The sequence below is a fragment of the Malaclemys terrapin genome, chromosome 4 (genome assembly GCF_027887155.1).
Source record: "Malaclemys terrapin pileata isolate rMalTer1 chromosome 4, rMalTer1.hap1, whole genome shotgun sequence".
Taxonomy (NCBI): Eukaryota; Metazoa; Chordata; order Testudines; family Emydidae; genus Malaclemys; species Malaclemys terrapin.
The window spans coordinates 133,597,608-133,619,515 of NC_071508.1; the positions used below are offsets into that span (position 1 = coordinate 133,597,608).

The 21,908-nt window shown below is 40.5% G+C and overlaps 1 protein-coding gene across 6 annotated transcripts in view; it reads left to right on the forward strand.

Annotated features, from left to right (window-relative positions):
- The window catches only part of KLC1 (kinesin light chain 1), a 126,985-nt gene that overhangs the window by 38,463 nt on the left and 66,614 nt on the right, over window positions 1–21,908 (forward strand). For all 6 annotated transcript variants that reach the window (XM_054027448.1, XM_054027446.1, XM_054027449.1 and 3 more), the window contains exons 5-12: window positions 4,106–4,331; window positions 4,934–5,021; window positions 5,792–5,893; window positions 8,193–8,366; window positions 9,640–9,739; window positions 10,698–10,747; window positions 10,830–10,897; window positions 12,647–12,755. In XM_054027448.1, coding sequence (XP_053883423.1) covers window positions 4,106–4,331; window positions 4,934–5,021; window positions 5,792–5,893; window positions 8,193–8,366; window positions 9,640–9,739; window positions 10,698–10,747; window positions 10,830–10,897; window positions 12,647–12,755 — 917 coding nt within the window. The remainder of the gene's footprint in view (window positions 1–4,105; window positions 4,332–4,933; window positions 5,022–5,791; window positions 5,894–8,192; window positions 8,367–9,639; window positions 9,740–10,697; window positions 10,748–10,829; window positions 10,898–12,646; window positions 12,756–21,908) is intronic.

Genomic DNA, 21,908 nt, shown 5'->3' on the forward strand with positions numbered 1-21,908 from the left:
TGGATGCAAGGGATTTCAGGAGATGGGATGGTGTTACTGGAGCAAGCGGAGGAGTTAGACAGGAACAGCAGATGATAAACTTCTGCATCTGTGACAGGAGAGAAGGAGGTAAGAGTTGTAGAAGGAGGATAGGGAAGGTCAAGTTGTAGTTTGTCAGCTTTCTTGTGAAAGAAATTGTCAACTTCCTGTGCTGAGAGAGAAGAGTAAGATTTGAGGAGTGAGTCAAAGGTGGCAAAAAGTTGGCTAGGATTGTGGGCATGGGATTCAATTAAGTTGAAGTAGAGTTGTTTAACTAGGATGATGTCAGAACTGATGGAGGAGAGAACAAATTTGTAGTGGAGGAAGTCAGCCTGGTCATGGAATTTCTTCCAGAGAAGATCTGCAACGTGAGAGCAGGAGCGGAGGAAGTGCATGTTGGGGGTGAGCCAGGGCTGGGGATTAGCAAGGGGAGCCTTGTCATGGAAGAAAGGGGCAAAAGAAGTAAGGGTGGAGGAGAGCGAAATATGGAGATAATCATCAATCATATAAATGGAAGAAAGGGGGAGGAGGAGGCAGGGAGGAGAAGGCTGAGAGCAGATGACAGTTCTTCAGTGCTGATGGACTGGAAGGCAAAGAAAACCCAAGTGACAGGGTATTAGGAGGGGGACTAATGGGTGATGCAAAAAGAGACCAGGTGGTGGTCGCAGGAGAGACGTCAACAACATAGGATCAGCGAGAGCAGAATGTTTGGTGAAGACCAAGTCAATTGAATGGCCATTTGGTGACTGGGAAAGTTGAACCAGAGCTTCAGGTCAAATGAAGAGGAGAGGGTGAGGCAATGCATAGCTACAGGATCAGATGAGTCATTAACATGGAAGATGAAGTCACCAAGAATGAGTGAGAGTATAAGGAGAGAAGGAACCAAGACTAAAAATCGGAGAGGGAGTCTGATGGGGAGGAGTTAGGTAGATGAGAGGAGAAAAGATTGGGATGCTGTGTTGCTCAAAAGACAGAGTGGAAGAGGGTTGAAGAAGGGGGTTGGACATGGCAGAACTGGGAGAGGAGAAGCCACACACCCACCAGGGTTGGATCCAAGGTGGGGAGGGGAGTGTGGGGGAAGGAGAGGCCTCTGTAAGAGAGGGCAACTACAGAATCAGTGTAGGGATCCAGGTCTCTGAGAACCAGGAGCTAGAGGGAGCAAGATACTAAGTGGTTGTGGATCACTGAGATCTTTTTAGAGATGGAATGGGTGTTCCAAAGACAAAAAGAGGAGGGGAGGAGGTGGGGAAAATGGAGCAGGAGAGGTGGAAGGTTAGAAATGGTGACAGAATGGGTGGAGTTGGTGGGGAGACAGGTGTGGGTGGTGAAGAGGTTGATGAGGAAGGGAATGCCAGGGTTGGGAGAAAGGTCACCAAAGATGAGGAGGTGGCAGCAGAGGATGTGTGGTTTGGATTTGTGATGGTGGGAGGAGAAGGGAGATTGGAATAGAGAGAGGAAAAGGTATAGTTAGTGGGAATTGTAGAGGGGTGAGGGGAATTGGAACTAGTGTGAGGGGTAGAGGAGGGAGGAAGAGAAGAGATGATGTGATGCAAAATAGAAGAGGGATGTGTTGAGAACCATAGAAGAATTACAGGGGGATGAGGTGACAACAGAAAACCCAAACAGAGTTGAACAAATATTTTGAAGGCACACTTGCATGTCCCCCTGCTAAGTGGCTGTGGTGGTTTCTCCCACCTTGCAAAGGAGAAGGGGAGTAGCCATCTGGGGTCCAGTGCTGGGATGATCTGGGCAGTGGGGGGAGGGGGGGTGTTTCCTTGGTGCTGACAATCCTGATGTGGTAAATTGTTGATGATTAGGATTTGTTTACTGAAATACTGAAGCTTTACAAAATGTAAATCAACAAGAGTGTGAGACTTGTTCTATAAAATCTAAAAGAGAATTGCAATGGAGACCTGTTGGTGATAGTCACCTGAATCAAGTTTTTCTTCAGATGCAGCCATTGTGTGGGGCTTGAAAGAAATAGTAGAGAAAATCATTAAGATTTTATGTTGGGGTGAGGCTCATCTTCCAGGCTTCTTTGAAGTCAACATACTGGTAACACTAATGCTGAATTGCAGAGCCATACCCACAGCTGTCCAGTCCATCCACCATTTATTTCGTCAACAAAGAAGGAAGGGCAGTCTTTAGGTGACTCTTATGACCACCTATCAAAAGGTGCAGCTGTAGCACTGTACATGAAGACAAGCCCATAGTCCTCATGGTTGTTAAGATGTAATTTGATGAAGACAAACCCAAAGGGGATTGGTGGGATGGGGCTAGAAGACAAAGGTTATAATTACAAGAACATACAGCTGGTTTATCGTATGCATCTTGTTTATCACATCTTTGAAAGACAAAAATATCGTAATTATTTTTTTTTTGCTTGTTTGGGTTATCTTAGAAATGGAGAAGGGAAAATACTAGTAGCTAAAGCAGTGGTTCTCAACCTGCGGCCTGTGGGCCGCTTGCAGCCCGATCAGCACACAGCTGCGGCCAATGTGACATCTTCAGGGCCATACAGGTAGTATTGGATATGGCCCACAATGGTAAATAGGTTGAGAACCACTGGAAAAGAGGGCAGTGGGCAGAAAGGGGAAGAGGATCAGAGTGTGAAGTATAATGGGCAAGAATTTGCAAATGTAACCACTGCAGTTTGTTTTGAACTGAATGATTCCACAGTCATTAGAGTTTGCCAGGGCTGTGAAAGTGTCCCTTGTTTGGTAGGGGCAGAGGAGTGCAGAAAGCCAGGCTCTCACTGCTGGAGCTCTGGTCCTTTGCATTCAGTTTCTGGAATCCATGTGGTTCTGCATTGGAGGAGAGCTTTATAGCCCTCACAGAAACTTGTGTGGAGAGGAAGGGGCAACAGGCTATTTCCTCCTGGTTCTCGGATGGAGATGCAGTTGTTGAGAGTTGGGGGTAGGGAACCAGGTGAGCAGATTTCAAAGGAGTAGCGAACATAATGAAGAGGCTGGCTGTAAAGGCTTGCTTCCCTTTTCTCTTGCTGCTGCTGCTACCACTATTGGTGTCTCTTCTAGGGTAGCATAGTGCTTTTGTAGGCCACCATGGGAAGAGTGGTTGGAGAGGAGGGCAGGACATGCTGGAGAGGAGGGCAGGGCATGTGGAAGAAGATGACTACTGAGACTTCATACTCCTGGAGCAAGGGGATAAAGGAGGAAAAGTAGACTAACTCTAGTCACCTTCCTGTGGCTGGCTAGTGTTGCTTGTCTTGCCCTACCCTTCCCCCTAGGTAACTTGGTCTTTTAGTAGCTGTAACTGAGGGCAGAATTTAACCCTAAAATTGGAGCTTTGTTAATAATTAAGTTGCTGTGTGAATCAGATTAGATTCCACTTCTCTCCCCATAGCTTTTATTGTCTCATAGGAGTAAAAATATGAACTTGTTCATAACTGGAGTTATACTGTATTATGTTACCTGAATTCTCTTTATCTGAAAATCCTAGTTGTCCAAATCCACAATATGTCCCTCAGTTAGCCCTATGTTAATAACTTGCTAATAACTTCTTGGTTAGCTTGTTAGCACTAATTAACAGCTTTGTATTTGTATATTGGTTTTGAGTGGTTCCCTGTTGTTACTGAGATCTAATCCCATTTCATCAGCAACAACACCTTGTCAGGACGTATTAAATTGTTTAATTTGAATTAATCAGAATAAATGATGTCCACAGTGGTTTTAATACAATTTTGGTGTTTTTAATTAACTCAATCACATTAACATTGTTTTTACTCTTTATTGAAAGTACAAAGTATTAAGCAAACATCAGCATTACTCCCTTCCCTCTTGTATTTCTAGATCAGTAAGAGATCAAAATAGCACTTTTGTTTATCCAAACTCCTAGTTTTCCGAAACTTTCAGATGTCCCCTAGGCCATTCAAATAAATGGGAGTGAACTGTGTCAGTCGGAATACTGACAGGGAGAGGATCTGCTTAGTATGGGAGTGCCATTTTTTAGTCATGTTTCAGAACAGAACCACACTTTAAAACAATTAGATTAATTTTAGTATCTAGTATCTGGGGAGCATGTTTTTTTCTTTCAAAATGGTTTCAAATCGGTTGCCTTCTTTTTGCAGTCCAACAGCAGCATAGCAGTGCAGCAGCGGCTGCACAACAAGGGGGCTATGAAATTCCAGCAAGATTAAGGACTCTTCATAATCTGGTTATCCAGTATGCTTCCCAAGGTAGATATGAGGTTGCTGTACCCCTGTGTAAACAAGCACTTGAAGATCTGGAGAAGACTTCGGGTCATGATCATCCTGATGTTGCCACTATGCTAAACATACTTGCTTTGGTGTACAGGTTGGTATTCTGCTATACATTTAAATTCTCCATTAACTAAACTTCTTTGTTTCTGTACAGTTGACTAGAGGCCTTAATACTGGGACTGCTATAAAAATGTTTTTGACAATTTTGTAGGTTCTAAATTTTTTATTTGTGGTATCACATGGGTACTTGACCTGGGGTGCTCTGTCACACCACAGTACACCAGGGTCTAGATGAGTTCCTGAATATCTTCCCATACCTCAGTTTTTGGAATGCTATTATTCATTTTGAAACTTTATTATCCATCCATCCTAGATCATTGAGAAGACAGTCAGACAACTACCTCTCGGTTTATGCTAATACTGTTGTAAATTGGATGGCAAGATGTACATATGCAGATAGTTCATTTCCAGTCCCTCAAAAAAAACTACTTTAATTGTAGTTTTTTGCACTTGGAAGTGAAGGACTGTGTCTGCCTTTGATCCCTTCTCTTCTGTACTATAGCATTCCTATCCTGACACTGAAGTCAACTCCTACTTTTGCAGTTCATTATCTTATAAGACTTTTATTTAAATGCTACTTCCTTTTTTTTTTTGTGAAACAGAGTAAAGTGTTAATTATGGTTTTCTAAAATTTAGGGACCAGAACAAATACAAAGATGCAGCAAACCTCTTGAATGATGCCTTGGCTATTCGTGAAAAGACTTTGGGCAAAGATCATCCAGCGGTTTGTATATCTGATTTTCATATTTTTAGTTGTGTTTTTCACTGACACTTTTTTTTTTTCTTCCCCTGCCCAACTTATTCTAATATTAAACTCAACAGGAACATTTAAGATCTGGCTTGTCACTAAACAGGACAGGTAGGAGGCCACAATATAATATTCTGCATTCTTTTAATATTTAACTTGTCTTTGAGCATTTTATCCATTTCAAACTATTTCACCCAAAAATTACTCTGCTGCCACATTTATTTGATTATGAATCAAGTTGCATGGTCTGTATGTGGAAAAAATTAACTTCTGAAGGAATATTTTAATTAGCTTATTTTAAACAATTCAGTTGCTGAATTAATGTAAAAATTGTACTTCTGATTTGTTTTACTGCCTCTGTTTTAAAATAAAACAGATAATTCCAATCAAGATGTTCGTGCTCAAGTCACTTTTAAAATGTAACTTGGTGATGTATTACTTCATATAATCTATGTTACAGTGGGCAACTCTGTGAATCTGGATTTATGTAATATAGCTTTATTTCTGTGTTGTCCTATTTAGAGCAAATTTATGCATTAATCACATTTCAACAGACTAACCAAATACATTTCACAGTTTGCTATGTCTTCTCATTTAAGAGTTATTTCTTAATGCAGTGATTTTGCCAGAGGTCTTCACTGTACATAGAGGATATGAATACAGCAGTCCATTGCAAATATATTTTAACTGGTTCATTCTTTCACTAGGTATTCACTTCATATATAATGTTTCTCTGCTGTTGACAGGTGGCAGCTACTCTAAACAATCTTGCAGTGCTTTATGGTAAACGAGGAAAGTACAAGGAGGCAGAACCTTTGTGTAAGAGAGCTTTGGAGATCAGAGAAAAGGTACAGAGTAAAAAAACAGAAGCCTGACAATGGATTTTTATTTTTTGTGAATTTCAACTTCTGCTTTTTAGAAAAAACTCTCTCTCTCATATTTTGATTGGTTAGACCTACCAAGCAATACTAAATACCTTGGATAGAGTTCTACAGCTTCTTAAATTAAAATACAAAATTGTTTTAAGAAAATTAACTTAAAAACCTTGAGAGGCTTTGGGAGCATTCTAAAGTTGTGCAATAACTGTAAAGTAAGAGCAATGCTGCAGGAAAAGGACATTTAGGTATGTTTCTATTGGGTTGACTAGAGCATTTGAATACAAAATAAATGTATGCCATTTAAATATTTCAAGTTAGTTTTGTACTGCCGCAGAGAGTGAAAATGCTTATTCCAGTGCATTTGTCTGGCTGTCTGCACTGCAGTATGTTAAAACTGGTTAAGTATGCTGTATGTTTTTTAACTTATTCTATTACTTGAAAACTACATCTCCTGTTATGAATTATTTTGTTGCTCTTTCAATTAGGATCTAATTGAATAATCCACACATTATATACAGGCTTTTCATAGCTATTGTAGGGAAATCTTTAAACTCTGGTAAGTGCAAAGCCATAGATGTGCTGACTAGTTTACTTGAATGCTGTTTAAAATGTTTTAATCCTGATAGAGATAATTGTTGACCTGGGATTAATGTAAATGGACTAACTCAATTGTTTTAGAATCCATGAAACAGGAAGAATAAAATAAAGACAATAAAAATTTCTATCTGATAGGACTCTCCCCTCTTCCCCCCAATTACTCTGTACTTTCTGAATAATCAGTTTGAAATAGAGAAGTCTGCATCATCTTCAAATATTATTGAAAATGAGGTTTTTACTGAACTAAATATGAAAATGAATAATACAGTTGCTAACGTAAGCCTGTGATATTTTGACCTGCTGTGCAAATCAATTTGTTTCATGCTGCCTGTAAATTTTAATATGGTGTGAGATATTGTATTGCAAATACATAACTATTATAAAAGTTGTCAAAGGAGATGGAGGGTTATTATTTGGGGGAAAAAAAAACTTGGGCTTTGGTCACCTGGAAAAGTTGAGGCAATTTTCATTTGTCAGGTAAGCCTGTCAGCTTGATATTAAAATGATCAACAATGATAGTTACAATGTTAAGATTTAAATTGTAATATCTGGATGTCAGAGTTCATACTGTTGAAATGAATGGGGTAATCCTCATTTTTCAGGGCTACTGTTTCAGGCTTCATGCAGACTTCTATGCTGAAGTTTTGTGTCAGTCTCCCACTAATGCTAGCTATGGTGGAAGTGCGACTATAAACTGCCTGCTGGAGTTCTTGCCACCAGGTTTTTTTTAATCCTGTTCACTAGCACTCCAGCTATTGCTGACATTGGTGGCACTTCACTGAAGGTAGAGAAGTTGTGGGAGATCTTATTTCAGAAAAAAATGGAGTGTAGAGAAAAATCAACAGGACATCATTGCATTGGCTTACACTCAGTTCAGAGCTAGAAACTGTTTTCTTTCAAACAGAAGTTTGGATTCTAGAGCAAATTCCATGGCCATGGAATTGCAGAATACACAAGACCCTGGTTATATACAGTAGTATAGGAATTGGAGAATAATTAAATGTACATATTTAGAAAAATTCTATTATACCTCCCTCACTTACAGAATGACTAGTCATTAGCAAAACAACATAATTACTGACCAAATGACTGTGTCTAACACAATGGAAATTAGAAAAAAATAGAATATTTCTTCTTTGCGAGACGGAAAGATATCCTAAAACTTATTGGAATATATTCATGCAAATGACTTTTTGGAAGCTGTATTGAGAAGTTTATTTAACAAACATCAGTTTCTCTAATGCATTGTAATCTTAGCCTGTAAAATTTCAGTTTAACTTTGAATTTTGATTGAGTGCACAAAAGCATCTTTTAAAATTTGCTATAGATGGAAAATGTCTAAACTACTTGATTTTCGTGGAAAATGGTTGAAAATTAGGTGCCCACTTGATACCTTATTTGCCATGTCAGCCAAGAGCAGTCCTAGTGTATACCTAACGTAAACGGGGCCCTCTTCCACTCTCAACCAAAAAATCGGATTTATAATGAAAATAATGACTGAATCTTAATTATAGAAAAGTCTGAGCAGTGTAAACTGCTGAAGTAAAAGAATATGGTCTGATATTGAAATTAGAAAGAAAAAAGTTGTGAAAGATCATTTTAAGATCATGCTTCTTTAAAATCTAATACAATAAATGGGGAATGTTTTAATGTATGGTACCTTCATTTCCAGGTCCTGGGGAAGGATCACCCAGATGTTGCCAAACAGTTAAATAACCTGGCCTTACTGTGTCAGAATCAGGGTAAATATGAAGAGGTGGAGTACTACTATCAAAGGGCACTTGAGATCTACCAAACTAAACTAGGACTGGATGACCCAAATGTAGCAAAAACAAAGAATAATCTGGTAAGTTTGTAACATGAAGTAAAAATAGGAAAATGTAAGCTTTGTTTTTTCTGATGGGCTAAAATAATTACTCCTGGGTGCAGAATGCATATCCTCCGCAGATTTCTTGGCTCCCCTGCAGAAATATGGGGGAACAAAGAAATCTGAGGAACACACACCCTTTCCCCAGCAGCCCTGGCGCATCTGCTGAGAGCAGTCAGCAGCAGAGAAATCGCTCGGGGGGAGAGGAAAGGAAAGGAGGCTGGGCGTGCGTCTGTCCCTGGAGAGATGTTAAGGGGGTAGGGCTCGGCGCGTGCCTGCGTACAGACGAGTGTCAGGGCTTGTCTACACTAGCACTTTACAGTGCTGCAACTTTCTTGCTCAGGGGTGTGAAAAAACACCCCCGAGTGAAGCAAGTTTCAGCGCTGTAAAGTGCCAGTGTAGAAAGTGTACTAGCGCCACGGCTACCAGCGCAGGTAGCTATGCGTCTCTTGTGAAGGTGGGATTTTTTAGAGCACTGGGAGAGCTCTCTCCCAGCATTATGCTGTGACTACACAAGCCACCTTAAAGCGCTGCTTTGGCAGTGCTTTAACGTTGCCAGTGTAGACTAGCCCTAAGGAGGCAGGCTGCTAATGTTCCCATCGTTAGTTAATTGTTCCCACTCTTAGTCAATGAAGACTTCTTTACCTTGCCAGAGTGGTGTAAAGGAGCCTTATTGTAAATAACAGTAACTAAATCCTCAGCTAGGAAGGTCTATGGGCTTTCTCACTTTTTTTCTGTGCCAGAGAAGCACAATGGGGTTAGATTACAACTCAGGATCTATTTTACTTTTCCATGTTTTAAAAAAAAAAAAAAAAGAGCAGGACCAGCAAAACTGTATGACTTTTTTGTGTGTGAACGTCTGAGCAATTTAAAGCGACATTATAGTTTACAGAACACCAAAATAAAAGTAGTGTAATTTAAAGGAAAATCCAGGATGAGTGGAATGCAGGGTATTGGTTACCAAGTATTTGTAACTTAACTTTCTTGTGTTTAGGAAATGCTGAACAGTTTTATTGTGGTATTTTTTCTGTATTGTAGTTTAAATAAATTACCAAAATAAGTGAGATTGGTGTGATTATGTTGTTGCATATTTTATTTGTCAAAATAATGCAGAATTTTGCATTTTTGGCTCAGAATTTCCCCAGGAAAAGTTTTTTTTTTATTCAACAAGCATGTAATTATAGGTACATTCTGTCTTTAAAAGATAAATCAAAACTTTTCCTATGCTGATACCTTTATATTATTTTTTTAGGCATCCTGCTATCTGAAACAGGGAAAATTTAAGCAAGCAGAAACTTTATACAAAGAGATTCTTACTCGTGCACATGAAAAGGAATTTGGCTCTGTAGATGGTAAGGAATTTGATGTACAACTGAAAAATAGGATTTCTTTTTTATACTTCTCAAAATAAATCTGTTTAAGACTAATTGATATTATACTTAAAGTTGTGAGTATTTAAGGGAGATTAAAAGGAGTGAAGTTTTAGACTTTATTGAAACATACAGCAAAATCCATCCTAAGGAGGAAAGACTTTAATTACTGCATTAAAATTAATCCAAAACAAGGATTTTTTCCAAATGAGTGAGACTCAGCAAGTCTACGTAACAGACTACTTTTCTATCTAACCTACTTTAGGATGTTCTATAGAACCCCAAACTCTAGTGTCTAAGAGCTAGTATACACACGGGACTATGTTTGTCGTCTTCTAGTCAGTGACTGTAATAATTCAGTATAGGATTTTAGATTACTTGGTAAAAATAATGGTCAACTGTTTGAGCTCATCTTCCAAAACAATTAAAGAATGCAGAAAAACATATCCTCTTCTTAAATTGGGCAGACTGTAAATTTAACAGCTTAGATGTCAGCAGTCTATTTGTACATTGTTCCAGTAGAACATGTTTCTTAAACTACTAATTGTAATGCAGTATTTTCATTTCCTTGCAATAAGACAGTTACTTTTGCAGCATTCAGTAGCTGTCACAATGCTAGAATACACACATTTATTTCTTTTAAACGACTAAGCTCTTGTCAGTATGTACTTCCACCAACTTGGCTGGATCAAAGTCTTTTAGAAATAGCGCTCTGTCAGCAATTTTGTAATGCTGACTTCTAGGTATCTTTTTCTTCTAAAGCCAGTTAAAGGCAGACACGTGTTTTGTTAATCTGCTTAGTCTTTCTGTAATGTGTCAAAAATGCTAATTGTGCTGCCAGAACCATTATTTTTGTTGGTCTTCAGCTTTCTTCAACCTGAATATTAATGTCTACTTCTTTCACTGCTATTATAAAATATTAATTTTATATTTTCACCAGATGAAAATAAACCCATCTGGATGCATGCTGAGGAGAGAGAAGAATGCAAAGTAAGGACATGATTGAATAATTGTTTTCAGAATTTCTGTTGTTAGTTACAGATAAATTTTTAACATGCTGTTTTCAATTTAGGGAAAGCAAAAAGATGGCTCGTCCTTTGGAGAGTATGGTGGTTGGTACAAAGCTTGCAAAGTTGATAGGTAGGTATATTATTTAAAGCATTTTAACTACAGAAAATACAGTACTCAGAAATGTCAGTTTTAAAATCATACTTAAAAATAAAATCCTTTCATCTGTGTTACTAATATTAAAACTGATATCTAAGAAATCCAAGGCCATGTTTGCTGGCCACAGCAGAGAAGGTGGCTTCGGGGATCTGATTGTGACTTGGTTCTGAGGCCTTTTTTATCCCAACTGAGGCAAATTCCAGTGGCTAGTAACAGCACCCAAAAGACCATCTGTCAGTTGGAGATGAGTAGAATGCAGCAAACTCTGGACATGCCTTTTCCCCCAGTTTCAACATACCCCTTATTCCAGGAATTACAGAGGAGGGGTGATATAGGAGCTTACTATGCCAGCTCTATGCCTGCTGGGAACTCCCACATGCTGTGCATCTGATCAGTCTCTGTGCCACTGCATATCAATAGAATAGACAGAAGAGGGGAGTAGAGCAGGCCACATAATCTGGTCCCCTACCTACATTAACTCCTTATTCTGTTCTCTGTTTTGCATTTCATTATTAGTCTCGTTTAAGTCATTTACTTTTTGATTCTCATGCTCTACACAGTGCTGCAATGTTTGAATTGAAAAATCTTGTGAGAAATGGCTTTGTTTGACTTTAAACGTTTTCATTTAAATTTGAAGAAACAAACACTTTTTTCTTTGTATTATGCTTGATAAAAAATTTTCTGTATCCCATTTAAATTTTGAGCCAAAACTATTGTACTGTGTGTGTATTATGTATAATATCAAAATCTTCTGCACAAAATAGTTGACACTGTTAATAGAATTATTTCTGTGTTCATCTTTGCATTTAGTTGGGGGATGTAGTAATACAAATAAGACTTTTAAAACTTAGTAAAACTATTGCTGGATCTAGTAAACTTATCTGTTCAGTCAAATATGCAATAGATATGCAGGGGAACGGGTAACTGAACTATTGAGGAGTATGCATCAGGAATTTTGTAGTGTCATAAATGTCTCCTTGCTCCTACCTCTCTCTCTTGTTTTAAACACTGTGTGCCACAGAAGTAGTCAGGCTATCTTATTGCTTCAGGGTCTCTGCTCAAATGCTGCTGGAACAAAACCTCAGCAAGGGTCTTGACTGGTTTAAGACTTATAATTAACAATTGTGGTATATTGTTGAATCTTTTTTTTTTTCTTGTTGGGGTTGAGAGACAATTCTCAAAGAAATTCATAATGGAATTTGAAATCTTTCCCCTCAACATCACTGGCTTAAATCTGAATGAGGTATGTAGCAACTGAAAGTAGCTCCCAGCTAGAGGCCGAGAAGGAATTTTTGATCTCAAGTGCCTAATCCATATTACAACACCCACCATTGATACAGGCACTAATTGACATATTTTCTGACCATTTCACTGGTGGCAAAAGTTTGACTGTATTTTGGAGACTGAACTACACTCTTGCCACTAGAGGTCAGGTCTGAGGCACCCAGGAAGCTAGCACTGCTGTTGTTCATGTCACATGGCTCCAGAGGATAGTAGTTGTATTAGTTTTCAGGGCTATTAAGCAATCACTTTTTGTGAGTCATAAATGCATTTGAAAGATATTTTTAATGTCTCACATATTTAATGCTAGTATAATATTTTAAAAGATGATTCTCAGATAATATTGATTATACTGATGGTATCTAAGCTTTTATCTCATGTTTTTGAGTTTTCATGTGTATGTAAATTTAAGAATAATTTCAATGTATATTTTTTTAATAGTCCAACAGTAACAACTACCTTAAAGAATCTTGGAGCACTTTACAAACGTCAAGGCAAGTTTGAAGCTGCTGAAACATTAGAAGAGGCAGCAGTGAGATCTCGTAAGCAGGCAAGTATGAAAATTCCCCTTTGTTCTTAGTAATGCTATTTGTGGTTTGTTTTTATCAACATTTTGACTTCCAGTTGATGTATATTGTGCACATATGATGTTTTAGCTGTTCAGTAGCTGGCAGTTTTTTAGAGATGTATTGCTGTATATATTTGCTAATTTACTATCTATTATGTTAACAAAAAACACCCTTAGTTTTAGTTTAAATTAAAAATATATAGGCGCCATGTTAATCCTTAGTAAACTGGGTAATTGCTAGGTTGATGATACCAGGAACTGGTGGAATATGAAGTGTTCTGAGGTGCCATTGTGGGGGCAGGAGAACAGCAACTGGTAGGTGTGCAGTGCAGGAATGGCACAGCCGAGTGGGGACACTTCCTGGCCTGGGTTGGCAGCATGCATGTGCCTGGCATAATTGAGGGTGAATCCTGTGGAGGGCATGAGGGAGGACAGAAGCAGCAGGCTCAGACTGCAGTTTTCAGCAGGAACAGTGTGAGGAGTTGCACAGTAGAAGTTGGGAGTTGAATCTTAGGGGGTAAGGTTGGACCATGTGGGGACCATAGCTAGAGAAGCCTTTCTGGGGAGGGAGACCATGTTAGGGTTCTCCACTTGTGAAGTAACTCCCTGCTCTCCATGTGTCAGTATATAATGCCTGCATCTGTAACTTTCACTCTAAAAACCTCACTTCTTCGGATGCATACTCACGAAAGCTTATGCCCAAATAAATCTGTTAGTCTTTAAGGTGCCACCAGACTCCTTGTTGTTCATGTTAGGGAGAGGATCAAGAGAGGAGCCTTGGTTGGTGAACACTCTCTCCAATACTTCTGTGTATTGATATGAGGTCTCTTCAATCTGTTGAGGAGGAACTTTTGTAACTCTCTTAATGTAGACAAGACCTGGGGCCGGTGTCTACAATGAATATTTTTGGAAATTCTCAAATCCTAAAACCTGTCAAATGACCACCTCACCTTTCCATGTGGGGGGAAAGTTTTTTTTTTTTTTCTTGAAGTAGAAGGAAAGCTGCGTGTATGTTTGTGTTTTAATATGGGTATAAATGTAAATGTATACATCTATGAAAAAATAAGGTAGACCCTACTTGCAGAATGGGGGGTTCGATCAGCAAAAGATTTGGGGGTCATGGTGAATAATCAGTTGAACACAAACTCTTGAAATTCTGTTTTTAATAATTTAGTAATTTTGGTGGTAATAGAAAAGTAAGGAATTTTTTTCTTGTAAAATTATGTTTTTGTGTGGACACTTTGTAATTCAAACTACAAGTAAACTAGTTCAGAACAAAAAATTGTAGTCAAAATATGGCAGGCAATATCTTACAGATAAAGTACCTCTTTCTTTTTTAAATACACCGATTTGTAGCTGAGATGTTTCAAAACCTATTAGTACGTGATCCTGATCCTGCAATATTTTTGTTGCTGTAGAAGCAGACTGCCAGGAATAGGCAAGAGCAAAGGAGTTACTGACAAACCTTATACCCCAAAATGTGTTGTTGATGATATCAACATTGATTGTTTTGACACACAAGGAAGTATCCAATCCATTCCTCCATGACAAACAGAAGGAAAACCTGAGTGTTTACCAAGTAGAAAAGGACAAAACCAGTAAGCTTGAAGGAAGATATTAAAGAAGAAAAATCTTGATATATCCCCCTTTTAATGTAAATATGTGAAAATGCTCCTGTATAAGGTCTTTATATATCTTTAATCCAAGTGAGATTTTAAAGTAAAATAGCAGTTCTTCGAGCAGTGTCCCTGTGGGTGCTCCACTTAAGGTGCACTTGTGCCCTGCGCCTTTTATTCGAGATTTTTGGTAGCAATGCCTGTTCAGCCCTCACATGCACCCCATACGTTCTCATGCACCATGCTGAGGCTATATGGCACTAAACTGAGAGCGGTTAGCCTGTATCTTCTCAACCACCGTTTACTTGAGATGGAGTCTGCAATGAGTGCCTATTCTCTATTTAGCATTTAAATACAGTTCTGTCGCATCTTATGTGCATTTAACATGCACGATTTCAACTTTACGCGGTCGGCAAAAACAAAAAAAGAGAAAAACAACAGTTTTAATACTATACCTGTAGTGCGGGCGATTTCGCCTGCCATTGAACTCAATGGGGTTTTGGCTATACGCGGTTTTTGCTTTACGCGCTAACTGCGGAACGGAACCCACGTGTAAAATGAGACAGACCTGTAGATAGTTTTATAGTTATTTACCTTTTAATGTTTCCTTTGTCTTTTCTTTCCCTTTTGCCCTTAAAAATTTAAAATTAATAAAAAAAATCCTTTTATTCTTAGATATAGTTAGATATTCGTTTAGTACTTCCCCTTCTTGGGATTGTGCCGCATTACTTTTTCTTTGTTATGGTGAGTTCCCCAGGATTTGAGAGGTGTCTCTTCTGCTGTGAGGCTATTCCAATCAGTGACAGGCTTTCCCAGTGCCTCCAGTGTTTGGGGATACCCATATTCCTAGTAAGTGCAAGATCTGCACATCCCTCAAGGGTAAATCCCCAAAAATAGGGAAGCCAAATTTAAATGTCTGATGGAGGAAGGCTTACATCCAGCTTCAGATCCAGGGGCGGAGGATCCCACTGTACATAGAGCTCCCAGTACTGCTATTGCTCTGTCCACATCAAGATCTCGTCACCATAAACCCTGAGAGAGGTAGACAGTACTGTGGCACTAAGTACTTCTGTTGCACCAAAGTCCTCATCTGCATCTTCCTATATACAGAAGGAGGTAGGGAGTAAATTTGCAAGAGGATCTCGGTCACTGACACAAGAGGACTATGGAGAACTCAGGTCCCAAGAGGAGTTCCATGTAGGCTCTGAGTGATGCTGGTAGTGCAAAGGCAAAGAAGAAAAACTCAATCTAAGGCAGACTCGGTACCAAGTTTGGGTAGTCAGACCCTAACTGGCAGAGATATGGGTGAAAAGACTTATAAGCCCGTCCAGGAGCAACGCTCAGTACCAATATTGAGGAAGTCAGCTGTACCAAGGATTGCTAGACCTCAGACGGTACTGAGGGAATTGTAACTGACGAGCTACTGGGTGCCCAGCACGTGGTGTCAGCTACATCAGTACTGAAGCCACCCTTCACCAAGTCTCTCCTGGGCCAATCTTTACCATCAGTAACACAGGTGTTCAGGTACCTGTCACATTCCAGGTTGCAGTCCATACCACTTGCCTTGAAACCTTGGGTGCCTCACAATGCTTTGCTGTGGTAGCTACCAAACAGGGCCACTCAAACAGACAAACAGCATGCAGGTCAAACCCTGAGTGTCTGTGTATAGTTGCAGTCCTGATCCAGCAACTCTGACCACAGCAGCCTTTCAGCAGCACACCAGCAACTCTCTGGCTTCCAGGAGCCTTGGTTACTTCTTGCTGCGTGACCCCAACACACTCCTAGTCCTGAATTTCCTAAAATGTGCATTCGAGCCCTCTCTTGGACAGTTCAGATATTATAGGTCTATTGGCCCTGTAAGGGGTCAATATTCAATAGTTGCCCAAACATTTCAGTTTAAACACAACACTGGATTAGTTTTGATTAAAAAATAAAACAAGTTTATTTAACTTCCAAGAGAGAGATTTGAAATGAGTACAAGTATAAGGCATTAAAGTCAGAAAGGGTTACAAGAGAAATAAAGATAACTAGCTTTCTAGTATCTAAAACTTAAATTAGACTTCGTTCAAGGTAAAATCCTTACCACATCTTTCCAGCAACATTGCTGACCAAATTCTCAGGTCAGGATACTGCCCCGCTCCCCAAAGTCAAAGGACTGGTTTCTTAGTTGTCTTAAATGGGTGAGAAAGAAGAGAGAACCTGTGGTGGTTTTACCCCTCACTTTTATAGTCCAGTCACCCTTTAAAACACATTTTCCTGCGGGTCACTCCTAAATAAAGTTCCTTTCTGTTGTGAGGACGGAGACATGGAATCTCATGGGGAAAGAGGTTCCATATTGTTCCTTGCTAAAATGTAGATCCATCTGTTCTTGCCCCTGACAGGTGATTGTCAATCAACTTTGATGACTCCTGGCTAGAGGTGTTAGCTTGTCCTTTGTCTTTGAGGAACAGGTTTACCCTCTTCCCAGACTTGTCTGGTAAACATGTCAGTCATGTTTCCAGCTTCTGTTCAGATAATATTGCTACACACATCTTGCCATGATATTATTGACCCGTGAGTTATTAGTTTTCAAATGATACTGCACAAGGCATATTTTGTACAAAGATTACTACAATAGTGGGTAGTATGTGGGAGTGAACTCTTCAGATTCTCACATCTCAGTGCAAAGTTTCCCTGTCTATTCTAAAACACATCACTATCCCTCCTACACTGATGTTTTTACAAGAGGATAGACCTTAAAAGGACACCCCCATGACAAGAACACAGATGCCTCCACCTATATCTTTGGGCCCCGCCAGTGGCCTTGCTGGGATCCATGGTCATTCTATTGCCAGCAATTCGCAATAGGGTCTTCACACCACTGGAGGGAACAGAGAAGGACCAATTTTCCTCAGCCCCCTGTACCACCACCCATGGCAGAGGAAGAGGAGGCGCAAGAAGCAAGGACAGACAAGGAGATGACACCTCATATGAATATTTCCTCCTCTTCACCTGATGAAGCTGTGATATTTCCATCACCTTCTATGGGAGATAACTTCAGACTGATGAAGCAAATTCCTGACAGGCTTCAGATTCCCTTAGAGAGATTTCAAGAGCCCCATAAATTCCTAGATCTCTTACACACTTCATCATCCATGAGAATTGCCATTCCAGTGAATGAAGCTCTTATGGAGCTCACTAAGACTATTTGACAAACCCCAACTTGGACACTGTCTACCTGCAAGAGATAAAAAGTATTAGGTTCCTGCCTGGGAATCAGAGTTTCTATTCTCTCACACAGCACCAAACTCTCTAGTAGTAGAGGCCATTGATGAAGAGGTAAGCAACGTAGCTCTAAGTCCATCCCGTACAACAAGGACCATAAGAGACTCTGTTTTTGGCTGCTGAATCTATGCGTCAGCCATGATTCAGTTCTGAATAATGAACCATCAGTCACTCATGGCCAAGTACGACTACTTACATTACAACATGTGTAATTCCTTTATTGAGCGTTTGTGAGAGAAACATCGTAGCCAGTTTAAAGCCACCATTCAAGAGGGTCAGCTGCTAATGAAGACATCGCACCAGGCCTCCTTAGATGCAACATATACTGCAGCACAGTCTATATTAGCTGCAGTGGTCATGAGAAGAGTGTCTTGGCTGTAGATGTTGGGCTTTCCGACAGAGGTTCAAAGTACTGTTGAAGACCTCCCATTTGATGGTCGCAAGCCCTTTGCAGGCTCGACGGATACCTTTTTAAAGGACTTGAGAGTCACGCTGAGATCCTTTGGAATCTATACTCATGTAAATAAGAGGAAATGCAGTAGATTTCAGGTGACACAAAGAGCACACCCAGCCCTGTATTCAACATGCCGTAGACCTTCTCAACCCCTGGTCAAGAGACCTAGGTACTCAAAAAAAGAAATCCCTATCAGCTACATCTACGTTCTCCTAGCCATCCATGTCCTCCAAGTGACAATTTGTACGGCTTGGTCAAGTCTCAATCATCCAGTTGACAGGTCTATACAACTACAACATCCTATCCACCTCCCTCATTTTGGATGCTGCCTTTCCTATTTTCAGGATGTGTGGGAGCATATAACTTTAGACAAAAGGGTTTTGGAAGCCATAACTTCTGGTTACACTATCCATTTCCAGGCTATCCCTCCTCCCATCCCCGTCCCTCTTCAGGGACCTCTCTCATGATCAGTTACTAGAACAAGAAGTGACCTCACTTCTAAGTTTAGGAGCAATAGAACCAGTTACTGTGCAGTATAGAGGAATGGGATTCTCCTTAAAATATTTTGATATCCAAAAAGAAGGGAGGGTGGAGACTGATTTTAGACCTCAGGTCACTAAATGGATACATAAAACAGCAAAAATTCAGGAGGGTGACATTGGCAGTAATAATTCCATTGTTAGAATTAGATTGGTTTGTGACCCTCGACCTACAAGACCCACATTTTCATGTCACTATTCATTCCTCACACAATGTTTTTTCATTTCCTAATCAACAGCAAACACTACCAATACAGTGCACTTCCTTTTGGACTATCTTTGGCACCAAGGGTGGTGTTAATTTTCTCGTAATAGTAGCCGCCCTCCTAGATGATAGGATCTGCCTTTTAATAAGCCAATCAGGAGGCGCTGGAGTCAATAAAGATCATGTGTTCTCTGTTTCATAGTCTGGGCCTTCAAATCAGACAGTCTATTTTGACTCCATGACAGTGTCTATATTTCATAGGGCTTTTCTGGATTCATTGACAGAGTATACTTACCCTCCAGTGGCTTTCTCGCACTAGCTGACCTCATCTCAAGGATTCAGGGCAGTACTCAAGTTGCAGTAAGAGATTGCCCTCAACTGCTGGTACACATGCTCATATGTGTCTTTGTAGTGCACTATACCAGGTTACATCTCCAAGGTCTACAGGAATGGTTTACAAACCCAGCAAACATAATATAGGCATAATATTGTCTGTTCCCCAACGGATTCCACACTTACTCAATTGGGGGAAGGATCCAACCAACACTTGCACAGGTGTTCCTTCTGTTCATTCAGATCTCCCCCTACCATGGCGATAATATCAGGTGCTTTGCTTTTGGGTTGGGGAGGCACATCTGGGATCTCAGAAGAGGTGGGGCATATGGTCACTGTAAAAGCAGCTTCTCCACATATTCTTTTTGGAATTGTGAATGGTCAAAAATGTGTGCATAAATTTTCTATCTCTAATCAGATTGAAGTCAGTAAAGATAATGATAGACAACGTGGCATGTGTATTAAAGACCATTGACCAGGGAAATAACCCACTTCCTTCCCTGATGAACCACAGGATGCACCCCACCCATGTACTTATTCGCTACACTGATACTGACTTGGACTCTTTATACATTCCCTGGGTGGCGTACCCAAACCCACTTATCCACTGATGCTTTAAAAACTTCCACACCCCAATCTGGGTCTATGCTGGTTATGTGATATGTATGTATCTCGTGATCCTTGTAACTGATACCTGTAATCCCAAATAACTCAAGCCGGACCCCAGATGTACAGTATCTTCCCTCTTAACTTGTGTATATTTAATTTTAAACATTAACTTTAATAAAAATTTTAAATCTGTTCTTATCAACTGTCAGGGAGGAGCACCATTCCCCATCTCTCTGTGCCAAAGCAATAAAACTCTGGAATTTTTGCACAACCAACTGCATAGTCATCTCTGCTTCTTACTTCCCAGGTATTCAAAACACCGTGGCAGACTGTCTCAGCAGATGTTTTTCTTATTTATGAATGGGAACTAGACACCAGAGTCCCTCACATGATATTCTCAGTTAGGGGTTCCCAGAGGCAGATCTGTTTGCCACAGCAGCCAATTGAAAATACATCATGTATTGCTCCAGAGGGGGTCTTGATCCTGTATTGCTAGGAGATGCATTTGTCATAGCATGGACAAAAGGACTTCTCTGTGTGTATCCAATGCTGATATTATTGAAGGTTCTGAACAAGATCAGACCAGGGTTATAATCATAGAATATCAGGGTTGGAAGGGACCTCAGGAGGTCATCTAGTCCAATCTAGTCAAAGCAGGACTAATTCCCAACTAAATCATCCCAGCCAGAGCTTTGTCAAGCCTGACCTGAGAAACCTTCTAAGGAAGAAGATTCCACCATCTCCCTAGGTAGCGCATTCCAGTGCTTCACTGCCCTCCTAGTGAAAATGTTTTTCCTAATATACAACCTAAACCTCCCCCACTGCAACTTGAGACCATTCCTACTTGTTCTGTCATCTGGTACCACTGAGAACAGTTTAGATCCATCCTCTTTGAAACCCCCTTTCAGGTAGTTGAAAGCAGCTATCAAATCCCCCCTCATTCTTCTCTTCTGCAGACTAAACAATCCCAGTTCCCTCAACCTCTCCTCATAAGTCATGGGCTCCAGCCTCCTAATCATTTTTGTTGCCCTCCGCTGGACTCTTTCCAATTTTTCCACATCTTTTTTTGTAGTGTGGGGCCCAAAACTAGACACAGTACTCCAGATGAGGCCTCACCAATGTCGAATAGAGGGGAATGATCATGTCCCTCGATCTGCTAGCAATGCCCCTACTTATACAGCCCAAAATGCCGTTAGCCTTCTTGGCAACAAGGGTACACTGTCGACTCATATCCAGCTTCTTGTCCACTGTAACCCCTAGGTCCTTTTCTGCAGAACTGCTGCCTAGCTATTCGATCGCTAGTCTGTAGCAGTGCATGGGATTCTTCCATCCTAAGTGCAGGACTCTGCACTTGTCCTTGTTGAACCTCATCAGGTTTATTTTGGCCCAGTCCTCTAATTTGTCTAGGTCCCTCTGTATCCTACCCTCTTCCTACCCTCCAGCTTATCTACCACTCCTCCCAGTTTAGTGTCATCTCCAAACTTGCTGAGAGTGCAGTCCACGCATCCTCCAGATCATTAATGAAGATCCTGAACAAAACCGGCCCCAGGACCGACCCTTGGGGCACGCTGCTTGATACCGGCTGCCAACTAGACATGGAGCCATTGATCACTACCCCTTGAGCCCGACAATCTAGCCAGCTTTCTATCCACCTTATAATCCATTCATCCAGCCCATACTTCTTTAACTTGCTGGCAAGAATACTGTGGGAGACCGTATCAGAAGCTTTGTTAAAGTCAAGGAATAACACATCCACTGCTTTCCCCTCATCCACAGACCCAGTTATTTCCTCATAGAAGGCAATTAGGTTAGTCAATCATGACTTGCCCTTGGTGAATCCATACTGACTATTCCGGATCACTTTCCTCTCCTCTGAGTGCTTCAGAATTGATTCCTTGAGGGACCTGCTCCATGACTTTTCCAGGGACTGAAGTGAGGCTGACTGGCCTGTAGTTTCCCCGGATCCTCCTCCTCCTTCCCCTGTTTAAAAACGGGCACTATATTAGCCTTTTTCCAGTCATCCGGGGCCTCCCCCGATCACCATGAGTTTTCAAAGATAATGGCCAATGGCTCCGCAATCACATCCGCCAACTCCTTTAGCACCTTCAGATGCAG